This window comes from Nothoprocta perdicaria, unplaced genomic scaffold (genome assembly GCF_003342845.1).
Source record: "Nothoprocta perdicaria isolate Ctin4 unplaced genomic scaffold, notPer1 scaffold_101, whole genome shotgun sequence".
Taxonomy (NCBI): domain Eukaryota; kingdom Metazoa; phylum Chordata; class Aves; order Tinamiformes; family Tinamidae; genus Nothoprocta; species Nothoprocta perdicaria.
Genome location: NW_020454106.1, coordinates 1531285 through 1559083, shown reverse-complemented (window position 1 = coordinate 1559083; position 27799 = coordinate 1531285). Strand labels below are relative to the sequence as shown.

Sequence of the window (27799 nt, the reverse complement as noted above, 5' to 3'; positions counted from 1 at the left end):
ACCTCCTGAAGTCCAAAGCCAAAACACGGTGGATTTTTACCCTCCTAACGCTTTCTTCTGCTTATTGCATGCATTCTTCCAGGCCCTACTATATATAGGAGCTGGAAAACTGCTTATCTTCTGATTAAAAATGTGCTCTATTCATTTTCTCTTGACTTTCTGGGGCTTGGTGCAGGATGAAATTGTATTCTCTGGTTACCATTTCAAATACGATTTTAGGGGTAATTATGCATATATTTGATAACAGAAGCAATTTATCTTCCTGAAGGATTCAAATTGCTTTAAAGTGCTGGCCCTCTCTGTGATCTGTTATGCGGATAAAAATCCAGAAAAATTCCATTGAAATTTGTCCTACAGAGAGGTCACTTGCCCCAGGCTGGAAATGCAGCARCTGTTTTGACAACACAGACAATTGAAAAAATGCCTGGTTTCCATTTCCAACCAGAATGGGAAGTTCAGCTGGAAATTTGGCAAAACTCAAGCTGGGCTGATCCATCCAAGTGGTCTTGACATASTTCTGCCTCTGAGAACGTCCACCTYACTTCTCACTGTGGGAGAAGACTCAGTTTTGCATTTCTTTTGAGATGAGATGGGCCGCTCTGTGAGTGATGGGCACATAAATCTTGAGCTCGATCCATCTCTTCTCAGCCTAGAGGAGTGTGGTCAGTGCTCCCTTCTATAGACATTGACTGTGTTGTGCAGCATATGGTCCTGCCCTGGGTGGGGATAGATGGTATAGGTGCTGGTGCAGATGAAATGCATTTGCACATATGCAAATTATGTGTCTTACCTCATATCATATAGGGCACTCTGCAATGAATCATGGATCAGAGGTGGTCAAGCTAATGAAAGGAATAAAGCCATATAAACACAGCGTTTCTATATGGTGTATTTTCTCTCTTTAGAGAGAGGGTGGATGCACTCTCCTGGCTTTGCATTTCATGGCTTTAGGACCTGGCTTCTCGTATCCTTCAAGACTGCATCATGTGGAGATACCAGCTCTGGTTCTCACTAGCTTGGAAGATACTGCACTGAGCTTCATTCTTCATGTAGAGATGTGAGTGGACATTAGTGACCCCCATCTTAGTTTGGACCTGGCCGTGTTTCATTTCAGGAATATAGAAGTAATGGTTGAGTTATAAGTGAAGAACAGTCTATAGTCTCAAATCACTGAATAGATTTTAGCYTTGGTTCACTGAGAGTCAGAACAGGGCATATCTTTTCTTATCCATCATAAATTATCTATGCAGGATGTACAGTAAAAGGCTGTTTGGCTGCGTTAAAATTGGCTAGACAAACAGAATTTCCATCTCTCTCAATGGTCTCCTTCAACACCTAATTAGTTCCCAGATGCTGGTTGAGCAAGATGACTTTTATCTCTGCTAATGTTATCTTCCTTTATCTCCTAAATGCCCCCTGGTGCCATTCTTTACTTTCATCTTTCTTCCCTCCAGAGGAGGAAGGGTGGGTGCTCAGAAAGCTCTGTTCTGGAAGTCAAGCTTGTAAAGATTTTAGGTCAAGTCAATCCTACTCTTCCAATCTGTATCTGGAGCAAAAACTTTGAATCGAGAATTATACTGAGATGGGGAAGAGCAGGATACAACTCTCTTTGCATACATGTTCATAGGATCAGTTTCCAAGAGGAAAAAATAGAATCATAGACTTGATTTCACTGTCAGTTCAGCTTAGTACAATTTAGGACAGACTCAATGTTGATTTCCCCTACCGCCACGACCATTGCTAGAGGGTGCAGAGAAGTCTGTCTACATAAATCTGCCATTTCAACTGGCATGGCTGAGTGTTGTGGACAACAAGGAAGTCTACTCAGATATAAAATACTGGGAAGCATCAGCCTAACTTCACCCCTGCTCCTTGTAGACCCTCTGAGCATCTCCACTTGGGGGTCAGATATATTAACATCCAGGCTATTCACCAGCTGTGATTTACCTTGGCAGATCTGATTTGTACCCAAACCCAGCATTTCCTTTCCCTCTGGTGGGAAGGAGTGACCCAGCATCCTCCTTCAAGCCAAGTATTTAGGGGAAAAGCATTTCCAAGAAAGCAGATCTTCAAACCAACGAAGCAGACTGCATGCACAGCTTTCCCCTACGGCCCATCAAGTGTCTTGCTGGGTTCAATTTACTCGATCCAGATGACATGCTCTGCTCTGTGTGTGTGGCTTTTTGTTGACAGGCTCACAGCTCTGGCAAAATCAGTTTTGCAGACTTATACATTAGAATGAAGGTTCTTCAGCTGAGCATTTTGCACCATCATCTTTTTGGTATCTATTGCATTTGTTTCTTATTTGCATTTTTCTGTGTGCTGCCCCAGAAGGATGCACTCCTATAAACGATTACCATAGGTCTGTGCAGCTGCATTTCCTTCTTTGACCAGGTTAGGCATGGTCCCTGTARAACCATTATGTCTTTGGATTTATCATATAGTCCATAGCAGTTTGATTTCTATTGCAGCAAAGACCAAACCTAGTTATAAAGTGAGTRGATCCGTTTCTACCCTTAGATTCATGTGCCTACACCCATGAAGGGTGCTGAATTTGCACCAGCATAATTCAGTGATTCCCAGTTTCAGTCTACCTGATTGTAAGGGGCACACTGCAAAGCAAGTTTTCAGACTACATAGATTCCCTGCAAGGTTATTCATAATACTTAGAAATTATGTAGCACTCCAAAACCCTGTACAAGCATTCGCTAATTATACAACGCTCCCAAGCCCTGTGCAAGCATTAGCTAATCGATTCTTGCAGCACCTATCAAATATATCGATATTATCCCAACGACAGTGTGGAGAAGTAAACGAAAGCAGAAGAATGTGAACACCTTGGCCAAGTTCATGTGTGGTGGTCAGGGTTGGATTTCAGCCCTTGCAATCACTGCCTCTGTGTTTTCCCTGGCAGGACTGTTTTGCCTMCCTGGCTCGGTGCAGAGGATTGCTGAAATGAGGTCACCTCCATGGATTATTTTTTATTTATTTTTTTTTACCAGCTTGAGAGGATTTCAGCCCATTCCAGGGTTCTTGCACAGGTCGCTGACATCAATTAGTTTGGAAAAGCCGGCATTAGTAAGTGTCAAAGGAAAGACTGGGCCCTATCTAAAAGCAGAATGAATTTTAATATTAGCTAGAAGGTCAGCAGAGTGTTTACCAGTGCTGTGCTCGAACCAATGGAAGGCAGCACCAAGAAAACTATTTAAAATAATATCCTGGTAGGATGCTCTACTGCAGAGCAGGCTGCCTTGACTTACACAAGAGGTATATCACATTGACACTTCGCAGCTGACAGAAAATAAAGCATTGTCTTTTAATTGCACATTTGATGCCTCCTGCTACTCATCATGTAAGTTCTACTTGCCCAAAACAGGGATAGCTGGTCCTCGATACAAGCAACCCTCTGTTGCTGCATTTCTCCTCCTGAGTCTGCCAGCAACTAATCCCCAAATTGGCAAAGTCAGTTAGTTTGTTTTCCAGTGGAAAATACCACAGTAATTCTGTATCTGGTAGGTACATGCACTCCCATCCTACAGAGGATTGCATCTGGGCAATAGATTCTTGCAGGTCTTCTTCAGAAATCAAGCAGCTCCTTTAGCTCTCAGCCTTTTGGGGAAGAGTAGAGCTGAATTTCATTGTGGCATGTAATAAATGGATAGCTCTAGAGGTCTTAAATAGGCACTCCTTGCTGGAATACTCCACTTTCCTTATGGTTTTGCATCAGGGATGAATGATGGTACAGAAGCATGAGCTGTCAGAGATGTCAAGATAGTCTGCAGTATCTTCAGCATCAGTGATATCAGAGGGTCCCTTAGAAATACAGGAGCTTAGAGGAACTCACTAGGATGTGGGAGCAGCTGGATCATCACAGTGGCCTGAGTACAGGCAGTCAACTTGCTTTTAAAATGCGTACGAAATCAAACACAGGATGATGCTGTTTTTATTAAAAGCCACAAAATGCTTGAAACCAATTAATGCTCTGCTACTTAACTAATGCCKCTGCTCAGAAAATTAAATGGTTGCATTTAAGAAAACCCATTTTAAAGCTTTTTCTTTCAGATTTCTAAGTGGGTTCAACCCCCTCCTTCAGACTTCCATGAGCCATGCATTTTCAGTGCAATATATCAAAGTACCAGGATATCAAAGCTTCCAATCTATTCCTTAAATTATTTGAAGCTACAAGGCAGCCAGGCTTTTCATGTAGAGTTCATTCCGAATTCTTAAGGCCCTTTACAAATATTACCAGCTTTCATCTGGATATAAACAAGGAGCCAAACACCTTGAACGTGCTGCTGTGATGCTGCACCGTCAAAACGACTAAATATTTTGACAGATTCTGGCTCTGTATAATCAGCTGGCTACAAAAAGCTGAAGCAGCAATTATTCACAGTTCAGGGGGCAGCAGCAAATCAAGGTAAAGAAATATTGCGTGCTAAATGCAGTTGCTTGCATGTTTTGCACCCAATCYCTTTGGGTTGAGTGGTTTGGTTTCTTGGAGTCTACCATATGTTGGGTAAGCTGTGCTTTCGTTGGTAATTTTGGTACCAAAGTAGTAAAAGGTAGTTTTCATCTGTACTTAAACAGGCTCCAAAATGGTCCAGCAAAATTATAGACAAATAAACCTGATGTTTTACCCTGCAGATTAATCCATCTACCAGAATCTACCATTGATCGAGCTACCAGATGATCACAGGCACAAACCTGAGCACGATGGACTCAGAGAAGAGTCCGCGTGACTTCAGCAGAGGAGACTCATGTCTTGCAAATACAGTATAGTTCTCTGAAGAGAGCAAGTGGGTAGGTAGGGGAGGCAGCTGCCGTGGCATAAGAAGAAAGTTTCTCTTCTGAATGAACAACTGGTTGTAGATGATAGGAAATAAATGATACAAATAACTCTGCACTTTTCACAAGGCAGGGACATTGCTTACCATGTCTCTTGAGAACCTGTGCTGTTCAATATACTCATAAGAGGGTTGGAAAAGAGGKTCGGTTGATAGTGGTGTGCCCAAATCTGCTGCTGGATGGTATGGAGTTGTTCAAGGTAAGCAAAAGCAGAAAAAAGTTGCAAAAAGTTGCAGAAAAATCTGACAATATCAAATGTCTGGGCAATAAAATAGTTGATGAAATGCCATGTCAATAAAAGTCAAGTACAGACACAATGATAGGATTTAAATTAGCCCATGAAAGAGGTCCTGGCGTCATCGCAGATGGTTCTTTGAAAATGTCTGCTCAGTGCTCAGCAGAGGTCAGAAAGGCAAGTGGAATGCTAAGAATTACTGGGAAAGAGATGGAGAATAAAAGAGAAAATGTAAGCAGACCACTGAATAAACCCGTGGCRATCTTGAATACTGAGTGCAATTCCAGTCATCCCTTCTCAATGAAATGGTGAAATAGAACTGGAAAAGATTCAGAGAAGGGCACCAAGGCTGACCTGAGTTATGAAGTGGCGAGTTGAAACAGCTTAAGCTGGTGAGCCTTGCAAAAGAAATGAATGAGCAAGGTTGAGGTAGAGGTGTAAAATCAGGATTGCCGAGGAGGAGGTGAATAAGGAATTATTTTTTGACAACAAAGGAAGAAATGAAATGGTGAGTCAACAGGGCTAAAGCAAACTAGAAGAAAAAGCTTTCACAGTCCATAAGGAATTGAAGAAACTCATCCAACAAAATCTTCTGTATGYCAAAAGTAAATACAGGTTGAAAATGTAGCAGTGCTGAGGATGTTCCCAGGTCTGACTCCAGCGTGTTTCTGCTCCAACCCTTATCCTGACGTACAGAGATGATTAAATCCTCTTGGTCCTCTTTAGCTGGGCAGGATTTGGATTCTGCTTTGGTTTGGGCTGCTCTCCAGGAGAACCTGGCAGGTTTTTTGTGGGGAACAGATCATAGTCAGTTAAAGGACCATTGTGGTCTTCTGGCAACAAAAGCTGCAGAATTCTCTTAAATTCATGAATTAAGTTTGAATTACAGCGTAATATTGGGGAGGAATAACGTCCAGCAGCACCTTAAAAAATCCCTGCACTGCATAGATGGTCTCGAGGGTTAACTCCCCTCTCCCTAATCCGCTCTGCTCTGTTTCTGCATCCAAAGGCTGCACGAGCCCTGTTGGCAGCAGCAGCGCAATGGGAGCTCACGTCGGACGGGCTCGGGAGCCGTGTGACAGCAAGGACCAAAAAACCTGCTCGAGCAGAATTATCATCAAATTATATCTGCCTCGGGAAATCAATCAGCGCGGGCTGATTTACACCTGCCGGAGCCAGCGCCTCGTGAACTCCGTCATCTTTCCCAGTGATGTTTTTATCTTCGCCTTGACACAGGCAGTGCGAGGAAAATATTTTCCCGGGGAAAATCAAAACATGCAAGGTAGTGTTTGGCAGCGTGTCGGAGCCCGGCGTTCCTGCTGCTTCCCACAACGGCGCTGGTGTCTTTTGCTAATGACCAAAGTGCAGCATAATGAGTTGTCTTGGGTTTCTGCGCTGTTTTAATAGCCTGCTCGCCGCTCTGAAACGGATAAATGGTGTTTATGCCCTCTTGTGGTAGTTATCGAACAGGAAGGATTTTCCAGCCCCACAAAATTAGGCCAATGTTGGAAAAGTCGTAGGTGAAAATCTGTAACAAACCCTGTTTTGCACAGTAGAAAAATATCCACTGCTCCGGCAGCATCCCCATGACTCAGACAAGGGGGGAAGCCAATTTTACATACATTTATAGCATGACTAATGCCCATAATGGCAGAGTTCCTGCCATCTTTCTGCAGTGAAGATCATTTAAAAAGTGCTTTTCCGTGCTAGAAATGTTGGTAAGTGAAATATTGTTTTTTACAAGCAGTAGAGTTGACGTCTTTTGGCTTTTGTTGTTACAAACCTGTTTTGATACATACCTTCACTCTGTCTTCTTCACTCGCACATCTGGCAAGCAAATAATCTGATTCTCTTAGCACAAAACCTGTCCGTAGATTAAGRATATTGTTTATTGATTTCACTGGAGAAAACAAATTCYAGTGAAATTTCCCTTTTTGACCTTTGCATGCTGAAATACGGGATCTCACAAGGAATTAGCTTGTCAACCTCTTCCTAATCTACACTGAGAATTTAGGTCTCTGATGAGGAACTCAGGACCTCCACAGATGAGTTGGTCTTGGGTTTTATATGGATGTGCTGCTTTTTCCYTGACTGCAAATGGAATACAGCAAAATATCTCCTCCAGGTAGTGAAATGAGCAGAATAAATCACTACTCTACTTCAGATAGCATATTCTGTCTGGCTGTGGTCACGATTAGGTGGATTGAGGCAGGATCTAGAGAACCCTGTTCCAGGTATCCCTAGGCTCCCGATCCCCCAAGAATCACCTTCCATTCCTCATGTTGGCTCATGTCTAGAGGCAAGATAGGGTATTTCCCTTACATGCCACCCTTCTCTCTACCCAACCAAGGGTGTAGAAGACTGTCCCAGAGAAGAAGGGAACAAATTCTGCATCCATGATGAGTAGGACAAAAATAGTGGCCTCAAATGAAAGCAGTAGGCATGCCAGGGTTAAACTTTAAGAAGAATAGTCTCTAACAGGATGGACTTGTATTGGAATGGACTGCTTGAGAGAACTTGAGGATCTTCATTTCTGGACATGTTTCAGGAACATTCCAACCAATTTCTGCTGAGAGGAGCCCTATCATTAGTTCTATCCTTATGAAAGACATTAGCCTGGATGACTCACWTCAGGTTCTCCCAGCTCAGTTTTTGTGATTCTGTGTGATGATTTGTTTTTATTTATTTGTCAGTATGAGGAGACAACGCACATTTGTGTGGCAATCTTAAACGCTAACCCTTTGTTCTTTCAGTTGATCTTGCTGTCAAATCTGGCGGATAGCAATGCAGTTCTATTTATGTCCCGCACTTTACAAGTATACTTTACAAGAGCAAAAACCTCCAGTCTGACACCATTAAAGTGCTTTTTAGGTTATCACAGACTTCACTGAGCACAGGTTGTGTCCCCACTAAAATGAGAATAATCTCTGAAGTGTTGTTTTATATTTTTCCTTAGGAAAAAAGAAATTTGTAGGTAAAAATTATGGTATAAAAGGAAAGTTTCCTCTATCTGAAATMTTTGAGGCCTTTAAAATTCATTTAGGGAATTTCAGAAAGAAAATGAAGTCTAATTTAAAATTCCCCTTGCATTCCTTCTCTTTCTACAAGTTGTTTATTGCTGTTGGCCTGCGGACTGGCAAATCTTTCAGAAATGAGCCATAATTTGCCTTAAAGATACCTTTCTGGCCATGATGGAATTATTCCTTTTGGAGAACGGGATTCCAGTGATTCTGTAGAAAGAGCCCAGTTCTTAATTCCCATTGACATCAGTGAGGTCGAGATTTTGTGCAGAACTACTTGGCAACAGGGAATTTGGAGCTGACAGCACATGTCAAAGTGGAGGTACCCATCACATGAAGTTCTTGGACCGTTGCAACCTCTTTAGTGATTACTAAAGAAGAGAAAGGTGAACATAAGACCAYAGYGTATAAAACACATACCTGCAGTCTCGTTCTRTAAATTAGGAGACACTGTGGGCATTAGGAATGCACAGGTTGATAAAAGGCAGTGCACCATCCTCCGTTAACAGACATTTGTTTTATATGCTMTGGTCTTATGTTCACCTTTCCCTTCTTTAGTAATCACTAAAGAGGTTACTAAGCAGGAACATGGTGAAAAAAAGCGAAAAACAGATGTGAAAGCCAGTTGGAGAATACTTTGGTCTAGCCTGGGCTTGCAAGGGTCCAAGAACTTCATGTGATGTTCTAGTAAGAGGAAGCCTAACGTTGTCCATCATCAGAGAAGCCAACAAACCACTAATGGATTTCCATGTCATATCTTGACAGGTATTGACAGAGGGCGGTTTTGGGGCCATCACAACAGAAATCCGGGAGGCTCCGGACTTCTACCTTGCCGAAGATTACCATCAGCAGTACCTCAGCAAGAACCCCAACGGCTACTGTGGGATGGGGGGCACAGGACTTTCCTGTCCCATCGGGATCAATAAATAGCATCCGCTCAGGCCATTGTATGAGGGGCTTGTTGGAAAGAAACAAAGAAGTGGACAACCCAAAGGGATGTTATCATGTGCCTGCAGAATCAGTCTGGAAAGATTTGGGCACCCTGTAAGGCTGGTGCTTTTTAATTTTAGTGGCTGGCATTGCTTTGCATTCAAAGACCCTAAAAAGCCAAAGCTGAGGCTGAAACAGCTCCTGTTTATGAATGCAACCTCTCCTTCTGTGCATTTCCTTGCAATCTTGTGATTTGGAAAGAAAAGCAAAATTTTTAAGTTTGTCTTGGTGTGTTGAGGTGAACTCRAAAGAGATGGATGAGGGGGTGCCTMATTAGGGGGAGCCCCTGCTAACCTCCTTGCACAGCTAATGCTTATAGGCATATTTATCATCTTGGTTTAATGAATTTGCTTGTGTTGTGAGAGCTTTGGCTTTTGGAGATAATAGTTGAGATCATCTTAGCTATCAAAACTCTGTAATTTGATATCGTTAAGAATGGCGAATTTATAAGATCAGCAATTYCTTCACAGTATCACCTTCACAGCAATGTATAAATATCACCTCTAGTGCCTATTTTCTGAAACCATTTTAGTAAAAAAAAGGATAAAAACTGTGCTGTGATATTTCTTGTTGACAGTTCCAAAAAATGTATAAACGCAAAAAAGAATTCAACTTTGCTTCATATGCTGCAATAAATTACAAAAAAAAAAAAAAAAAAAAAAAGGAAAAATGTTGTCAATTATGTATTCCATGGCTCTAAATATGTCTGTACAGATCTCAAAAAAAGGATCAAAAATTATAAAGGACTGCAGACTGCTAATTAAATACTGGGGCTTTTAAATCTGTATTATTGTGCATGACAGTACAGAGAAGAATTCATATTGGGTGCGTTATAACACAGTCATTCCTGTGATTAATTATTGGTACTTCAGTAGCTTGTGGAGCCCCCCACCAAGAGCAGGGGTCACCAAGAGCAGGTTCTTTACAAACATGGTATGTGACACAGTCTCTGCCCCAATGCATGTGCAATCAAAATAGTCAGGAGAGCCAGAAACAGGCTAAATCATCATCTCCATCCTCTTGTTGGGGATCGCTGAAAGAGGACACTAAAAGATAAAGCAAAGGATGTAGGGGGATTCTATCTGAATCTTGGTGTCTTCTCCATGGACAGAGAGCTTCAGTAGTGGGAATGATGGCATGGTTGTCTCTTGCTCCCAGCCTGCTCATTACGATAATTAAGAACCATGGTGGACCTGGAACTGAGTCTCTCATGAGCCTCCAAAGCTGGAGACATAARGCTTATAAATCCACTGCTAAAGTCTTGTGTGGTTTATCCAAAGACAGGCAGCAAGTCCACGCCAGACAAATCATCCCTCCAGAATACTTCGCTCCTCAGCCGGCGTTTAGCTCACTCGAGTCCCAAAAGCAAGATAAAACACCTCCTTTTAATGTCCTTTTAGCAGGATTATACCTGGGGCAAGCCTGAGAAGAGTTACCCCCAGCAGGATTGTCACACGAGGCTCTTTCTGCAGATGCCCCCAAATGTTCCCACGTAACACTTGGGATTTTTGGTTGCCTTAGTAACTGAATGCCTGTTGTTAACATGTTGTGCCACTGATTTGTTCTGTTGCTCACTGTCAAGGAAACCAGCACTTTCATCTAATTTCATAGGCATGGGATGACATAAAAGCAAAGAAGAGAGGAGAATAGTCTGACTTCACTCCTATGCCTTTTTAACCTCTGTGTAATTCAGACTTCAGGGGGATARCTCCTGATTTCTTCCAAGGTACAAGGCAAAGCATTATGTGCACCAAATTGTTCAGGTGCTTATAAAATGTTGCTCSATTCCTCCTGTCTTTTCTCTGCTAGTCCATGCTAGAGTAGAAAGTCTTTAAAAGAATGGACTGTTCTGTCCTTAATATAGCAGGACTCAGCTCTGAATCTCAATGGGGTATTAATTCCCTAAAGAAAATAAAGTACTAGGATTTRTAAATCAACATAAATAGGTCTATTGATACCAAATCTGGCCCACACCAGTATATTATGCTCCATGCCAAATTAAACATGCAAGGTGGTCATTTGGTCCTGCATTGATTGTAGTTACCAATAGCATGTGGGGTGAAATTTGTACAGGAGGGGTGTTAGTGATTCAGCCTAATGCAAGATAGGTTTGTAAGATAGGTTTGGTCCTCACCCACAGCTTGCCAGGAAGAAGGGRGTGGCTGCCTGGATGTCTTTGACAATGCAGTCTTGATTAAGCACTGTTTGAAGCTTATCCTACCACAGAGCTGCCTCTTCCTTCTGGGAAAAACAGATGGTCTAAATGGAAAAAAAGAGAATTCCTTCAAAGTTTGATGAAGTTCAACACTTCACAAAGACAAAAACGGACACAGGACCAGCTAAAGTCTTTGAAGAGAGAATATGACTCAAGAAACATAAGAAAAATTATAGAACCCAACCCATGGAGTCCAACATTACGATGTCTGATGAAATTTAGTCCAGGATCCCAGCAGGCCTTCCACTTCTGTCCTATCTCTGTCATCAAAGCACATCTTAGACCTCTCGGAAGTGGCTAAGCTGTTGGCCAGCACAGCATGAACTTTCCATCACTTTAGAAGAGACAKACAACTGTGATGTCAGCAGAAGCAAGTGGATTGTGTGATGTCACCTCTTTGAGGAACATCCTGGTGGCCTCCMGCAGAGGGACTTGTTGTCTTTGGTGAGAATACAGAGTGGGAGCGATGACCTGAGGTATCCGTAGAAGTCTCACTGCTCTGAACATGGTCAAAGAGGGTTGGATTAGAATGGGATCACAATGTTGTTCCTTGCCCTCTGTTTTTTATCTCCTCTGATCAGCAGCATCCATGCAAGTAAGTGGATTATCCTAAATGTGCTTTGCAGATCTCAGTAGCCTCTGTAGCCTTAGTACAGGTGAGAAGAGTGGCAGGTCCTGATGTAAGGACTATAATCTCCAGGGTGCCCTGCTCCAAGTTGAAGTGTTCATTGCCTCCTATTGGAAAAGCCCTTCCAGATACGCTTCTGAATAATGGTATTCACTTTCCCAAATGTGTAATAACTTCCACAGACAGTGGAGATAGTGAGGTGCAGACTGCTGTGTCCACAGAACACCCACTTTTTTAGTGCATTTGAAGAAATCACTTCTAGTGCCCTTTCCACTAGCTGCTTTAATTACCATAGACATGCATGAATTCCAGCATCCGGGATATATATCTTTGGGTACAGGATATCTGTGGTCCTTCTAACTGTAGGTGGAATTTAGCTTACCACATTTGAGCCAGATAAAAATCACCAGTCTAATCTAACCTAAGAGATAGATTCAAGTCTAAATGGAGTTCCATCTGTCTAAATTTGTTCCATTTATCAGAGATGCCTGTCTTAGAATGGGATGAATCATCCTCTAAAGGTGCCTCACTCTCTCCATTGACTGCCAAAATAGGTTTGCTTACACTAGATTTTTATCTCTTAGATGGCTCAAATTCAGGTGAGATGATAAATGCAACGCAGGCAGCTAACTCAAGCCTTTGAGAGGAAATAACAGTGGGAAATGAGAGGTATTACTGCCAGCATCTTTCTTGTGAGTGAATATGGTATCCAATTCTGGTGGCCTGTCCTCAAGAATAATGTTGGCAAGGCAGAAAAGATTTCAAAAAGACAGAGARACAAATCATATTCTGGAATGACCGCCTTACTGTGTACAGACTGAATATACTCATTTTAGTTATCACGTAAATGGTTATGAAAGAACTGGTCACAATTTATGAATACCTATATGAATGAGGATGAAAATTCTGATTGAAGGAGTCCTTTAACTCAATGAAAAAAGATTGCATAAGGTCCAGAGGATGGAAACTGCAACTGGTTAAGCAGACTAGATGTCAGTCTCCACCAGCTGAACTCTTTTGATTGAGACTGAATGTCCTGATAATARCATTATCTTCATCCAGGCTTACTGCTTGAGGCATAGACTTGATTAAGTGAAATTCTCCAGCTCTCACAATGCAGAAATTCACTGTGCAGAAAACCTCCACTCCAAAAGGCAGAACCAAACCCCATTACCTACCTTCCCTTTCCCTTGTAGCTGTGACACTGGAACATTTGAAGTCTCCAAGAGCCATGGTGCCTACACCACATTTTTTGGAGGTRTTGTTGGATGCTCCCTTTCTTAGGACAGTTTATTTGCTTGCCCAGCTGCAGCTGTGGTGCAGCCCAGTCATGTGAAACGTTGCAGACAGGCTTGGCTAACATCAAGGCATGCGAAATATATTCAACATACGATAAAAACTGACCAGGCATGAGTTGCTGGTGGTACCCAAGCAAGTTTAATGCAGGACGAACTGAGCGTGTCCATGCTCATCTACGGGCCTGGTTCTCATCAATTATCTGTTGTGTTTTGTGCCTAGAGTGTGGCCTCAGAGCACCTTATCAACCTGCTCCAAAGAAGGGCGAAAGGATCATAGGGGGGACAGATGCCGAGGCTGGTGACTTCCCCTGGCAAGTGAGCATCCAGAGCAAGGGGAGACATCTCTGTGGAGGCACCATCATCAGCAGCTGGTGGATTTTAACCGCGGCACATTGCTTTGGGAAACCACTGTGAGTACCTGAGCAAAGCGAGGATGACCAGGGCTCAGTGTGGGCGGCACAGTGGGGCCACAACCCATCTCCTCATGAGCATGGGGTGCCCATGACCTTGGGATCAGGTGTAAAGAACATGGAATGAGTGGCTGAGCCACAGCAAGAGATACCTGGCCATAGGAGTAGTCTCCTTTGGTGAAAACAGGCCCATTTTTGATCAGGGATGGCTTTGCAACAACAAAAAAATTGAAAAAAAAAAAAAAAAAAAGAGGGAAAAAAAGAAAAAAAAGGGGAAAAAAAGGAAAAAAAAAGGAAAAAAAGGGAAAAAAAAGAAAAAATGCATAGCCAGGAGATGCAGGAGAGAGATATTTGAAAGGATGGTGTCCACAGGCCAGTATAAATGCTCGTGATGCTGTGTTTATGCTCCCTCCTTCCTCCAAAATCAATTCCTGTGTGCCTACACCAATTGCGCCAACACAAAAAAAGCAGGTCTATTCCATTCTGGCTTCTTCTAACCTCAAAAGTACCCCTGCTGCCTTATAGCAAACACCTTCACCTTGCGGGAAAATCTGATATAAATCCAACAGCTTCTGAATAAATCACCCCCGTGCAATATCCAGCAGCAGAATCCAGCCCCTGGTGAGCCCCCTTTGAAACACAGCGGGTTCGGAGCGGGGCTGAGGGGTGACATGGTGACAAGTGGTGCCTGGGGCCACCAAACTGGAGCAGCTGGCTGGTGGCAGAGYGGTCAGGAGCAGCCAGCCCAGGACACCGTGATCCCAAACAAGSAGTCGGCTCCATCTGTTCGTTAGCGCCTGGGCTATTTATACCTTCTGTACGTTCGTGTTCTGCCTCTGCACCTCTTTCCCCCTGAAAATCAGATCTTGGCTAGAAGTGAGGGTGGATTTGAGTGGTATTTATACATAACGCTGCTGCTGCCWTTTGCAGACCACTACCCTACTTAGGAGAAGAAGGCATCGAGTCTGCACCTCAGTTTTCATGTTTTCTCATACATATGTTGCTTCTCTTTCGTTACTAAGGCCTCCAGATCTCACTGTTGTGTTGGGGGGAGTAGACCTCAGCCAAAAGTTGGAAAGCAAAAAGCTGAACAGCTTGATTCTCCATGAAAAATTTGACAGCGAGAGCTTGGAAAATGATATTGCTTTGATCCTGCTKGACTCTCCCATCCAACCCAGTTACCAGAAAATGCCCGTCTGCTTGCCCTTCATAAGTGATCTTCAYGTATGGAAAGATTGCTGGGTTGCTGGATGGGGCACCACAGCTGCAGGTGAGAGGCTATCAGGAGAGGTATTTGATAATTCACTTAAATTAGAAGTTTTCCCCTGGGGGGCGGGATTGCTGTGATAACTTCAATCCCTTTCTCCCTTGTAAACACATCCAGACCCTTTCAACCTCTTCACATCCACCAGTTCTGAGTTTAGCACAGGAACCCCAAGCCCACAGAGAAAAGTACCTGCCATACTAAGCACATACATTAAGGCTGAAACCTTAAAGCCATCTTGGATCTCCAGGAACTCAACTTTCTTGCTCGTGTTTTTAGCCCTCAAAGTTAGTCAAGCCTCACATTGCTGGGCAAGTGGTCTAGGGTTGTGCTTGGGTTAGAACCTCCATGAACCAGATCAGTTCAGTGGATTCTGGCCAGCCCTCTTCGTTTAGGAGAGCAGGTTGTCATTGCCAATTGCTCTGGTTTATGCCCTGATGAAAGTTGCTCTGACACTGAMTGTGACCCAAAATGTCTATTCTGAACAAATATCAGCAAAATAGTAATGGGTTATTTCTTTATTGAAAAGAGGGCATCAGGACATTGTGAGCAGTGCTTAAACCTTGGGACTCAATAGACCTTCCGGGGATATAGCTAGTTACAGTGCCATTCAATCCTTTCTACTCAGCATTGTGGGGATATTAAATCCCTTCTGAACCTCAGCATTTTCCTCCCTATCCTTCATTTGYTCCATGTCACAGTAAAACACAGTGTAAYGTGGTGTTATAGTTGTCAAACTCTCCTTTTTCACCGAGGTTACACGCTGTAGGTGGTCTCTACGAAGCACTGTGCCCTACCATACTAAACACCAGTGCAAATAAATGCAACTRGTGGGCAACTAAGCAAGCACTACTGCTCAAACTAAGTCCCAGCCTGACATTTTGTTGAGTGATGTTGGTCACAGGTACAAATTGCAAGTGGCGTTTCATGTGACAGATGGCAGCTGACTCTTCTTCAACTGCAGTCAGTGAGACATCAAGTCACACGGAGCCACCTCCATGGAGATGCCTACATTAAAAAAAAAATAAAATCCGTGGGCTGCCTTCTGTGCAGGTATCACATGCTGGGAAAGAGACACGACACCTTTCTAACTTTTAGATACTGCATCTGAGCCCCTTTTTCCTGAAGGGACAGGGAGGATGCAGCCCAGTGAAATGTGGAAGAAGTGGGTTGCTGAAACRTGTATGGGTCTTCTCCAAGCAACAACACTTACCAAAAGGCAGTTCTGTCTTTCAGATTCAGATTTGTTTTGAAGAGAACTGTGGGAGAAATGAGTGGATTTTCTGTAGTGATTTCTACTTTTTCCATCTCAAGGAAGAACCAAATGGTTGTTTCTGAGTACCATTTTAGGAATGATATGGACACGACCTCACCATTTTAGGAATGATATGGACACGACCTCACAGCCCCCCCTTGCCACCTAGGAAAGGATGATGCCAAGTGGAAAGGAGAAATGAAGGAGATGTTAAGGAGATGCTAAGGATGAAAGGAGAACAACTTCTTCTTTTCCATGAGAGGCTCAATGGACTTGGCTCCTTGGCCCCATCTCTTGAGTCTCCCAGAAACATGAGTGAGACTAGAGCAGTGCAGTGCTCCTTTGGTGCCCCAGCTATACCATATCCCTGAGTTCAGCTGCAAAAACAAGTGATTTTTTAATCCTGTTAACYTAGACTCCACTCCCCTGGATTTCATCTTTCCTTTTTAACACCTACCTTCCACTCTCACCCTACCTACCCTTCTTGTCAGGAGCACAAACTTTTCCCTCCCAACATTAGGCAACCACTGGAAGTCCTCATGACCCCAGGATAGCACAGCTGTGTCCTGCAACCCTCTTGCTTCGAGATGCTCTAGAAATTCAACGGGAAGCAGTCCCTATGGCCAGCATCCTGCTGTGGATCCCCATGTATGTGGGACCCATAGCAATGTGTTGTTCTGAAGGGCTTGCTAACACCCCCCTCCCTTTTCACTCTGGATAGGGATCATGGTGGCAACATCCCGGGTGCTGCAGAAAGTGGAGGTGAAGCTGATCAGCAAGGAGCAGTGCTCGAAGTGGGTCCCACAGCTAGCGGACAATATGCTGTGTGCTGGCCTGGAGGAAGGAGGGAGWGATGCCTGCCAGGTAAAGTAATCAGGCTCTAGGAGCATCGTGCTGCCTACGGGGGCACAGAGACATTCGGGGAGAAGTGTCAGTGCTGCAGGAATGGATATTGATCCTTTCCATGGTTTCCTGGGGTTGCTAATGCTTCTCTGCAGGAGACCAAGGGAAGAAACTCAAGAGCTGAGCAACTGGCTGAGAGCCTTAGTGCATAGTTAATGTCTATTGACCCCAACGGCTTGCAGGCCTCTTGGGGTTGGGAGGAAGCCATGGGTCTATGGATATATCCCCATGGGACCTGGAACACCTTGTGGAGTTGACAGACACCACCACACACAACGTACATTAAGAGAGAACTGTTTCCTCTGAGTGGGAAATGGAGGGAGGTGGAGGTGAGTGGTTCCCAAGTGCCTTGGATGGGAGACAGTCGTGTCTGGCTTTGGACAAAAGGATTTGGCCTTTTGTCCCGTGGAAATTAAAAAAATCCTTCCGGGGACTGCTGCCAAGCTGTGTAGCAACTGGGGTAGCAGGAGGAGAGGTCTCATGCCCCTGCAGAGGGCTCAGCATGGTCCTGGCTGGTTCCTCCTCCTGCTTGGGTTCCCCATAGTCTGCTGCAAGGCAATACTGCCCTGTGTTGAGATTAAGTACAGGAAAGAGACAGGAAAAATTGTCTAGCAGTGTCAAAGCAGAAGAACTGGCTGGACAATTCAGCTTGGGAGTCTGAATGCTAGAGAATTTCTCCTCATGAGGTCTTGGTGCTGCTCCTAAGGTCCTTCAGTACCATGGCAGGTCTGTCTGTGGGTGGCAGAACGAGAGGAGCCCAATTGCAATGAATCTGTGACATGGGATGATGAACTTCTGCAACCCAGATATGATGAGTTAAAGCAGTAGTAGWTATTAGAGTCCTCTCGGGGAGGGAGCTGACACAAAAGCCTGAAGGAAGAAAAACCTCACTCAGAATTTGTGCCTTCAGAATAAATACCAAAATACCAYTATCATCATTTTATCAGATCACACGATCATTTATCATCAGATAAAGTCTGAAAGCCAAAAGAAGCCTTTGCTTGCAGGACATCTAACCCCTCATCCCTTCTCCCAGTGCTGAGTAAGGCCTGAGCTCTCCCTACAGCCTCTTCTTCAGTGGGACCAGGTCTCCCTCCTCCGCTCACCCCATTTCATTGCACATTGGGAATCAGCCAACAGCTTTCTTAGAAGAGTGTGTGTGTGTTTGCCGTGGGACAGATGGTCAGACATGTGTGCACAGCTTCATCCTGTAGGAGATACTCAGGGAACCAAACCAACAACCAGGACCAAGAGCTGTCTCTTGTCCTATGGGCAAGGGCAGCAGGATGCAGGATTTGGGGGCAATGCTACTGTGAGCTGAAGTCCTCAGCTGGGCGGCCAAGGGGAAGCTCTGCTTTGCAAAACCATCCTTCATTTAGCAGGAGAGCGTCTTTCTCTGGAGCCATCCGTCTAGTGACTTTCCCCTCCATTGAATCCAATCAAAAATTTAAAAAGAAAACTGCCACAGGATAATGTTAGCATGATTAAAGCAAACATTTCTCAGCCCCAAGTCCTGCATCTGAATTGTGCTGGTGAAGCAGCAAGAGCACTTGTACCCAATAGAAAGAATCTCCTGTGTTCAAGAAGCTGATGAGGGTGCTATTTTGATCGGCAATATGTTGGAGTAAACTGAGAAATGAACCCAAAATGTGAGCAGTGGAAGGRTACAAAGATTTTATGTCCAACTGCGCTCGTAAACCAGCAACTGCCCACTTGCAGTGGCAGCTTGTCCAGGCAGAAATGTCTTGCAACATGAGAGCAAGACAGAAACATACCCTAGGCTAGAACTTGAGCTGTTCAGGGGCGAAARAGATTCCTTGATTTTTTCTTCAGAATTTGCTGATTTGCTGGAAAGGAAAGCGTTTTGCTTATGGATAGTTTTCTGGGAAGTGCAGAGTGAATTCAGGCAGGGAAGCAAACACATTTTGGCCCAGAGAGGCTGCTTGAGAAGGTTCATGACTTGTCCATGCGTGGGTGGTTGGTAAGAAGCTGGGGGACCAGCTACAATCCTGATCCTTCTTCTGCAGCACAGATTGTTTCTGAACTTGATAAGGGAGCAAAGCACACGGTAGGAAGTGCAGTCTGCTGACCTATAATATTCCATAAAGATTTCTTCAGTGGTTTGGGTTTTGTGTCGAACGAGAACAAGGACAGATTTTAAAATAACAAAACCCTCTACAAAGTGGAGATGATTTTTTGAAAAGCTCTACAGAAAGTCTATCCTGCCATATCTGCTTGGATACAACCTTCACACATGTCTGGGGCTCCCAGATAGGTTTAGAAATGGATGCATTTGAAACTTGGATTAAAACATGGTTGGATGGGCTGAGATAAGCTCTGGGTGATGAGATGATACAGGAAGTAGGGCTTTTATGTATTAAACTCTTAGTCATGTTTTAAAGTTTATGCCCTGCCGATGTACCTGGAAATAGGCATAGGAGGGAAGAATATTGGAGATCTCTACCTATAAAAACTCTAGATGCAATGTTTTGGAGACTTCAATCTATTACCTATAGGTGATATGATATAAGTCAAGAGTAGAGGAAGATGAACTCAGACCTCAGCCCAGGTGGGCAGATACACCTGATCGAAATGTTGGTAGTGTTGTAGAGCAGCTCTGGGAATAGTTTTCATCCAGTGAAATCACTAGCTCTCCCTAGTGATTCTCAGACACAAATTAAGTTAAATAGACCCCAAATCATCTGCAATAACCACTTTGCATTCAAATATCCCAGTTCAGAAGTTAAGAAGAGATCTCTGGTCAAATATCTCTGGTCAGAGAACAAGCCCTGCCAATAATGAATTTAAAAGTGTAAACCTGGAAGCAATGCCCAATGCCGGCTGCAGAGCTGTCTGGACATGAATCAGGCATAAGCCTTATGTTAACTTTTCCTAAGCTCTACTGAAAATCAGGGTACATTTGTTCATGTTCAGAACCAGGCTAAGATGGRCAAGTTGCACCTACACCCTTTTTAAGTCTGCATGCTCCAAAGCTTGGGCCGATGGATTACCATGATAGGTCTTGGGACTGCATGCAGATATTTTCCCTGTTGCATTTAGATTTTGCAAGCTGATTTTGCACAAGTAACTAGAGCCACACAGGTGTGGTCGTCATTGAGGCCTCATTCGAAAGTCTTGTCYTGCTGACCACTGTCTTCATACCCACTTGGCAACGTATCATGTACAGAAAGGCTCAGGCTTTTCACCAGCTGCCCTCATACTAGTACCAGAGCATGACTAATCTGCAGATCACTGACTATATTTCTATAATAACTCAAGGAGATTGAATAGCGGAGCTCCCAAGTATTTGTACAATGGATTTGTAAAAAAATCCAGTCAATTAAAAAGCAAAATCTATTGTATACAAATTCCCTAACGGTTCTTCAGACAAATCTATGGATTGACTGTGAATTAACACTAACAAGATCTGTAATTGACTTATAGCTCTATTTAGTCAGAAACATTAGCATTAATGGATGTTCATGAAGGACCAGTGCTAAAGAACAGACACTAGAGATGGTCAATGTGTTATTTTTTGTGTGCTGCATTTCTTCCATGACCCCATGAACCACGATTTATATCTAATTCCTTGCTTTCTTAAGCCTCTTTTGTTAGTCTCTGATGCGATAGTAACTTGAACAATAATTAGAGTATAAGAGATTCACAAAGCAAATGCCTCTTCAGTGTCTTGCCTATCCAGACAAAATTCAGTAAATGGCCCAATTATATTTCAGAGAGTTTCTGCAAAAGAGGTCTATGGGGGCAGTTCAGAAATGTGGTGATTAGGACAGAGTGTGTTCAGCTGGAAGTCACAGTTCACATACAGTTCAGGTCAACAGTAGATGAAGAAGGGTCCAAGACTGGACCAAGTCCAAGTCAGGTCCAACCTGACTTTCTGGGAAGGATGCAGTCCCATAGACAAGCAATGGGATTATCCAGTTCAGTCTGTCCTGCCCATCTGAGTCACCTGTTGAAGGTATCTACCCACTTCCAGGCCTCATAGCAGGAGGTAATCATGGACTGCTCTGATAAATGCCATAAATGATGCTAGAATGCATCCAGGGACCTAGGTTTTCATTTCTTTAGTACTATGAAAAGGGCAGTGATGGATCTCTTTCCTCCACCTGTATTATGTCCCGTCAATATATATTGTGAGCAATTTGAAGACATTCGTATTTACAGCATCTGGGATACTCAGKGCTCTACTCATCCCTATGTAGCTGYAGCAGTAGCTGTTGACACCCYGTGTGAGATTTATCTGGTCCAATGGAAATGTCTCTTCTTCAGCCATCTGAATCTAAGCTAATCACTGGGGGTCYCTTTCCATCACAGGGGAGAAGCAAGATTTATGACACATGGGTCATCTGGACCATTTTAATAGTCCAGAGACGAACACTTATTGTTCCCCATTAACTAAAATCAAGTCCAGGGTGTCTAGCTCACAGGGAGACATGAAGCTCCAAGGCAAGACAGTTGCATACACATAAGTGCCTAGTGTCGTTTTAGATGCCCCAAGATGACCCCCATCTCAAATTGTGCTCCAGTAATGGTAATGGATTGCAATAGAGGCTCAGACACCTACTCTGAGCCTAAGAAAAGGCTGAGGAAATGCCTARGAGAGGTGATTGATCTGGATCAGATCTCAGCCCTTGCATTCTCATCTGATCAGTGTATAATAGTGAGTGCTAAATCCGTGAAGAAGTGACAAGAGCTTTTGCATCCTTTTGCTGGTGCTAATGTGGCTTGAAAGCTGAAAAGGGAAGACTTGTGAAACAGGAGTCTTTAAAAAGTAGAAAGACTGCAAATGAAAATCAGATGCATACAGATAAATTATCATCTGGAGAAGCATAGGAAAGGTCACAAACCTGGGAAACAAACCTTGTCATGAGTTCCTCAAGGTGTTTAAAATGTCTGAAAAATGGTTGAGAAATAGTCTGATTGCAGAAGGCACCTGCATGGAGAGTATCTATACAAGGCCTGAGGTTATGGACCCTTTTTTTCTAGCAGACAAAGAGGTCATGGAGTGTAGGAGTTGAAGGTAATCACAGTTCAATTCAAAGTTATATCTTACTATTGTGGCTTACCTTAATATTGAAGAGAGTGACCCACTCACCAGCCTCATGGTGGATTCTCTGTCACCACACAATTGCTAACACGGCAGGACATTTTTTAAAATTTGGTTTTTGTATAGTTAGTTTTCATAAAGGACACTGGTTTAAATAGAAAGGAATCCTGCAAAGCCCCAGAATGAGACACAGTAAAGCTTTGTGGGTTTTACAGTCTGATAAACTTACCTGTGGTGGTTACTTTTCATATGTAGCTTGTAAGAAATTAAGTATTTCCCCTCCATCCCGTGAATTTATATAGCTTTCATCATTTGATCATTTTATGATATGGGCAGACAAGTGAACACGTTCAAGCTATGGGGTCTTAATTCTTCATCAAGAACATTCCTGCCTAGCACAAGGACCTGGGGTATTGATGATGTCCCACATATCTCCTGCTTTCTTCCTCTGGACCCCTACAACTATAGCTTTTGGTCCTTAAAACTGAAGTCCTTTGGTTTGCCGTAGGGGATCCGGAATTACATTGTGTGCACCGTGAGCGAGGATGCGGGGACCAGAACATCTCTGGAGCCAGCTGAACACAAAAGCCTTTTGTGCGTTTGTCCTCGGAGTGGGGGAATGGATGTGATGACTCAGGAGCTGCTTCTCGTTCAATGACAGTGACTCAACAYGGTTTTAAGGGAAAGTCATGACTCACAGATGTATTCAAATTCTTTGAAGGAGTCAACAAGCATGTGGCAGAGGGTGATCCAGCTGATGTAATGTGCTGAGATTTCCAAAATTCTTTTAACGAGGTTTCTCACCAAAGACTTGCAGAGAAATTGAACTGTCATGAAGTGGAAGGACTTCTGTTTGAAAGGCAGGAAATGCAGAGGAAAGGCTTGAGAGGAAGGGTCTCACAAGGGGAGTCATTGTGCAAGAAATTGCATTGTTCAAGGACAGATGATGAGACAGGGAAGTTTGCTGATGTCACGCTGTTACTTGGAGTGGTCCAAGTTAAAAATGTCCATGAAGAGGTGCAGCAGACTCTCGTTATCCTGAATAACTGGAGGTTAAAGCAGCAGATGCAATTTGCTCTTGGTAAATGCAAAGTAATGAATATAGGGCAAAGCAACTCCAGCTGTAGGCACACAATAACGGACTCCAGACTAGCTATTACCATGTAAGARGATCTTGGAATGGTCCTTCAAAAACATCTGCTCAAAGCTCTGTGGAGGTCAAAAAGGCAACAAGCACATTATCCAAGGAAGAACATTATTAGGAAAGGAATAGGTATCAAAAGAGAACACATTGCTGTGGCAGGGCASTGATCTTGGAGGCCTATGTCTTGCATGGGGTGTGCAATTCCAAGTCCACCTCACCAGCGGAAGGAGGTGGCAGCTTCAGAAAGGGAACAGTGTAGAGTAAGAAGGATGAACAGGGGCACGGAGTGTTTTTTAAGTTGAAAAGGGAATAACAGAGCAGGACTCAAGCTGTGAAAGAAAAGAAAATGTCTGACAGAGATACCACAGAGATTTCTAAAGCCAAGAACCGTRAGGAGAAGACAGTCAATAGTGACAGGTCACCACAGATGGGTTAAAGGCGTCCAATGGTAGTGTCAGGCAGCAGATTTGAAACAAAGAGAAGAAAGTGTTTTTTTTTCTTCAACCAACAAATCATTAAACTATGGAATTCACTGACCAGGATGTTGTGGGTATTTGTCCTAAGGGATAAATGAATTCCAAAAGCAATTAAATAACTTCCTGGATGAGGCTATGAGGTAAATACAACCCTGTAAACACTTGTCCTGCTTCTCATTCTGCCTCCCCAAGCACTTGCTACAGATGACTACCAAAGACAGACATCTGGGTCACATAGACCATTATGACTGTCATTAAGTCATGCCACAATAGTTATTAACGGACCCTGATGGCACMTGTATGGCTAGGGCAGTCTTATTCTCCTATTTATTTTCCAGCAAGTGGGAGTAGCTGAAGACTCTTACTAAAGATACCCAACAGAGGCACCATGAAAGGAGTCCTTGGTCCGGGGCAAATATTCTGTGTTACCTGKTTTATCTTCAGTACCTGCATGCTAAAAATAACCATAGCCCCTTTCCTGCCACCTTCTAAAGATGGTGTGGTCGTAGTGAAATAATTGAAGAAATCATCTGTTTGCAAAGCCGTTTGCATCCTGCAGCCAGGACAGCTCTAATGGCAAGTGTAGTTATTCGCATGCTGATTCTTTCCAGTTTACACAGATTTTACCAGCACGAAAAGGAAGCCAGCAATGACTTGCAAGGGTTGTTGTACCCATCTAATGAGCATCAGATGGGTTGTTSTCCCTCCCCCAGGGTGTCTCCCACCTAAGAAGATTGATGTGGCCGAACATATTTAAGTGTTTTAAGAATTTATGTGTTGTGAGCAATGACCGTGTTGCAGACCTGAACGCAAATGCAAAGGGAGAAGATTACGCTCTTCACCCAGAGTCCACTGAAGTCAGTGGAAAGGCTCCTAATGCTTGTGAAAAGACTTTGAATGCAGCAAAACCAATGGAGCTTCTGATCAGCTTGAGTGAGAACGTGGCTTGATAGGCTCCGACAGGTTTAACTATTAAGCAGCATCACCCTCAGCTCTCCTGATGGGGGGATTAACATGCAGTTGTGGAAAGCATGAGTTCCATTCCACATCCAATTTGATGCATTTGATTTCTATTCACCATCACACTGACAAGAAACATGCAACAGAAGCAAAGATGAGATTTTTTACTTTCTTTTTGCTGCCCAGAAACTTGGACAGAGCAGTAGCAGATATCTGGTGCATTTTGCTGACCAGAAGCATTTCACTACCAGGATACAGGAGTCTGAAAGCAACGTTTAATAAGTTATTCAATCTTCAGAGTCGTTAACCTGAACGTTCATTAAATTAGCCGCGCTGGAGACATCACAGAGCTGAGATAATTGCAGCAGCTCAGAAACCTTGTTATTCTCACATCCTCTCTTACACAAGGATGGAAAGTCTTGGGCCAACATTTTTAAAAGCTTAAAGGGGATGCAGGGATTTTCAATGATGTCCAAGTACTGGGCGTTTTTTCCTATTTTTAGTCCTGTAAAAATCAAGCTATGATTCATCTTGGATACTGATATTATATAAGATTATCACATGCATAGGGTGGTTTATCCCAATATATAGGGAGCATATAATCATATATAGGGGAGATACCTGGGATAGATATATATATATCTCTATATATATCTATATCTATAGTCAAGGGACTATATATAGATATATATATAGATATATATATAGTCCCTTGACTATATATATATATAGTCAAGGGAAATGCTGCGTTATCTGTCCAAGTTCTTTCGCCTCCATGCAGGGGACCTTCTTATCCTGCATGGAAAGGGATCTGACGCAGAATTTGGTTCCCAGGGCTTGCAGATTAGCGGAATGGGCTTGCAGCTGCTGCCTGGGTGTTCCCAGCGCTGCCGGGCTGCCTTTCCCTGCAGGCTTTGAATCGCTTTCTGCAGCTGACCGCTCCCCGGGCCCTGCACACAGCTCTTTTTCCTCACCGAAACCCTCGCTGACTCCAGGCAGCCCGACAGACCGGGCAGAGCACAAAACAAACACGGCTAAAGAGGCAAACGGGGAAAAGCAGAGCTGATTGAAAAGGAAAATTGTGTGATCTAGAGCCTGGAATACGGATTCCTGGCGCTGGCTTCTGGCTCTGGCTGCTACTTTGCAAAAACCACATCCCTTCTCTTCCTTACATCTCTCAGCTATAGAATAGGTTTTGCCCCCAAGCAGAGCCACGAGGTATAGGGCATTAGGGGGTATGAATTTATCCAAGTTTCCTGGGAGAAGGGACCTGCAGAAATGCCAACAGCCGCCAGAACAGGCAGCAAATCCCCCGCCGGGAAGGTTTTCATCCTGCAGGGACCTGCCAACATCCACATCTGGGGCGCAGCGACCGGCCAGCGTGATGCACCCCGAGATATCCGTGGTGAGGGCCGTCAGCCCTTGCAGTGTGCCTGGCTCAGGAGCGGCTCCCACGCTCCGGCTTTCATTTATTTTCTCTCTGCAGGAGACTTGAAGCGTCTTCCTTTCACTAGCAGCGTAATGCGCTTGGCCTGCTCCTGCCCTGGGGGAATTAGCAGTAAAATTCCCAGTAATTTAATTGTCTGCACAGCCTAGAAGATGGCCATTCATCCAAGCAGGATGCCACAGCCAAGRGCACGGATAATACACGGGTCCAAGGTCACTGCAAGGTCACTTGTGCCATCCCYGTGGATTTTGGCCAGGGGAGAGCCAGTAAATGCCTTTAGATCCTGTGTTTGTAAAGTGGCCAGCACAAGCAGCTGAGATGCAGACACGGAGCTGTAGTAAGAATAATTCAGCAAAACCAATATTCGTTTCAAAGCAATGTTTCTCTGCATTTCTTATCGTCTCTTCCCTCCCGAGTTCACTTTGAACAAGGATAACAGAAAAAAAAAAAAAGAAAAAAAAAATCAATATTAAAAAAAAAGGCCAAGTCTTACAGGCCTGGGCTCTCTGTCTACTGAAGCAAGTAGGAGTCCTGCCATGAACTTCCACGGCAGCAGATGAGTTGCACAGCAAACGATAACCGTTCACTTTACATTAATTAATATGCATTAACAGCTCAGGGGAGCTAGCAGGAAAAAAAAACGTGGGATTKCATATTGGGAGCAAAAGTGCTTCTCAAAATAAGACAAAAGAGGGAAGGACARTATTTCCCAGGAAGGGTACCCTGAGGAATGTGCTTGTATTGAATTTTTGTAGATGCATCAACTATTAGAGACCTGTTGGTGCACAAGAGGATATACAGGAGGATGAGGGGGGTGACTGACCATGATTTTCATTGAGCCATCACTTTCCATGGCTCTCCTTCCTTCCTTTTGTACTGTTGGCATCTCAGGTCCAAGCTGTGAAATTTGGAGGCTCCGAGCCCTGATGAGCTCACATTGCTGTTCATTTTTCCTGTTGAACTTTTGGAGTACAAGCTGCTCTCAGAAACCTGAGGTTTGTTCTCACCATAATGTCCTTCTTATGCTGCAGGGGGACAGCGGGGGACCTCTGGTCTGCACCCACAGGAACAGCATGAGGTGGTTCGCCATCGGCCTCGTCAGCTGGGGAAACGGCTGTGGAGAAAAGCAAAGCCCTGGGATCTACACGGATATCTACAGCTACCTCGACTGGATCCAGGTGGAGACATCCAGGGATGCAAAACCTTTTATCCCGGAAGGCATGGAAAATACTGCGAGTAACGTGCAAGTGCCTTCCAGCGCTAAGTCGCAGCTGGAGTTTCTTGGATCTCCTCTGCTTTGGTTTGTCTATTTTATAGCAATAAGATTACTCTAGAGAAGATTTTTTTCAGAACGTAATAAAACTCAGGACTATCGTCTCATCCTTCTTTTGCCACTGGGCCATATATTTTGTCTCAGGTCAGCCTGCTCCAGCGTATTGWTGTGGATGTAGACACCAAAATAAGAGATGTCATGGGGAGCTATGGAGAGGCCAGAGGAAACAAATGAGAGCAAGAACTCAGGAAAGAGCAGCCAAGAGCCTCTGGAAAACCTATGCTAAGCAGAGTGCTCTGGTGCAAGGTCAGCACGTGGCATCTGAAGGATTTACTCCCCTTAGGGAGCTGAAATTTTGGGAAATATCTTAG

At 43.8% G+C, this 27799-nt stretch overlaps 2 protein-coding genes across 3 annotated transcripts in view; both read left to right on the top strand.

The window, feature by feature from the left end:
- The window catches only part of MSRA (methionine sulfoxide reductase A), a 229153-nt gene extending 219628 nt beyond the window's left edge, over positions 1–9525 (top strand). For both annotated transcript variants that reach the window (XM_026040882.1, XM_026040887.1), the window contains exon 6: positions 8866–9525. In XM_026040882.1, the coding sequence (XP_025896667.1) occupies positions 8866–9030 (165 nt within the window). In that variant the 3' untranslated portion in view covers positions 9031–9525. The remainder of the gene's footprint in view (positions 1–8865) is intronic.
- Positions 9526–11783: 2258 nt separating this feature from the next.
- Positions 11784–27786, top strand: PRSS55 (serine protease 55). The gene is made up of 5 exons (XM_026040874.1): positions 11784–11900; positions 13452–13641; positions 14664–14911; positions 16882–17024; positions 27187–27786. Exons 1-5 carry the CDS (start codon positions 11846–11848, stop codon positions 27487–27489), a joined length of 939 nt encoding a protein of 312 aa, XP_025896659.1. The 5' UTR covers positions 11784–11845; the 3' UTR covers positions 27490–27786.
- Positions 27787–27799: the final 13 nt, after the last annotated feature.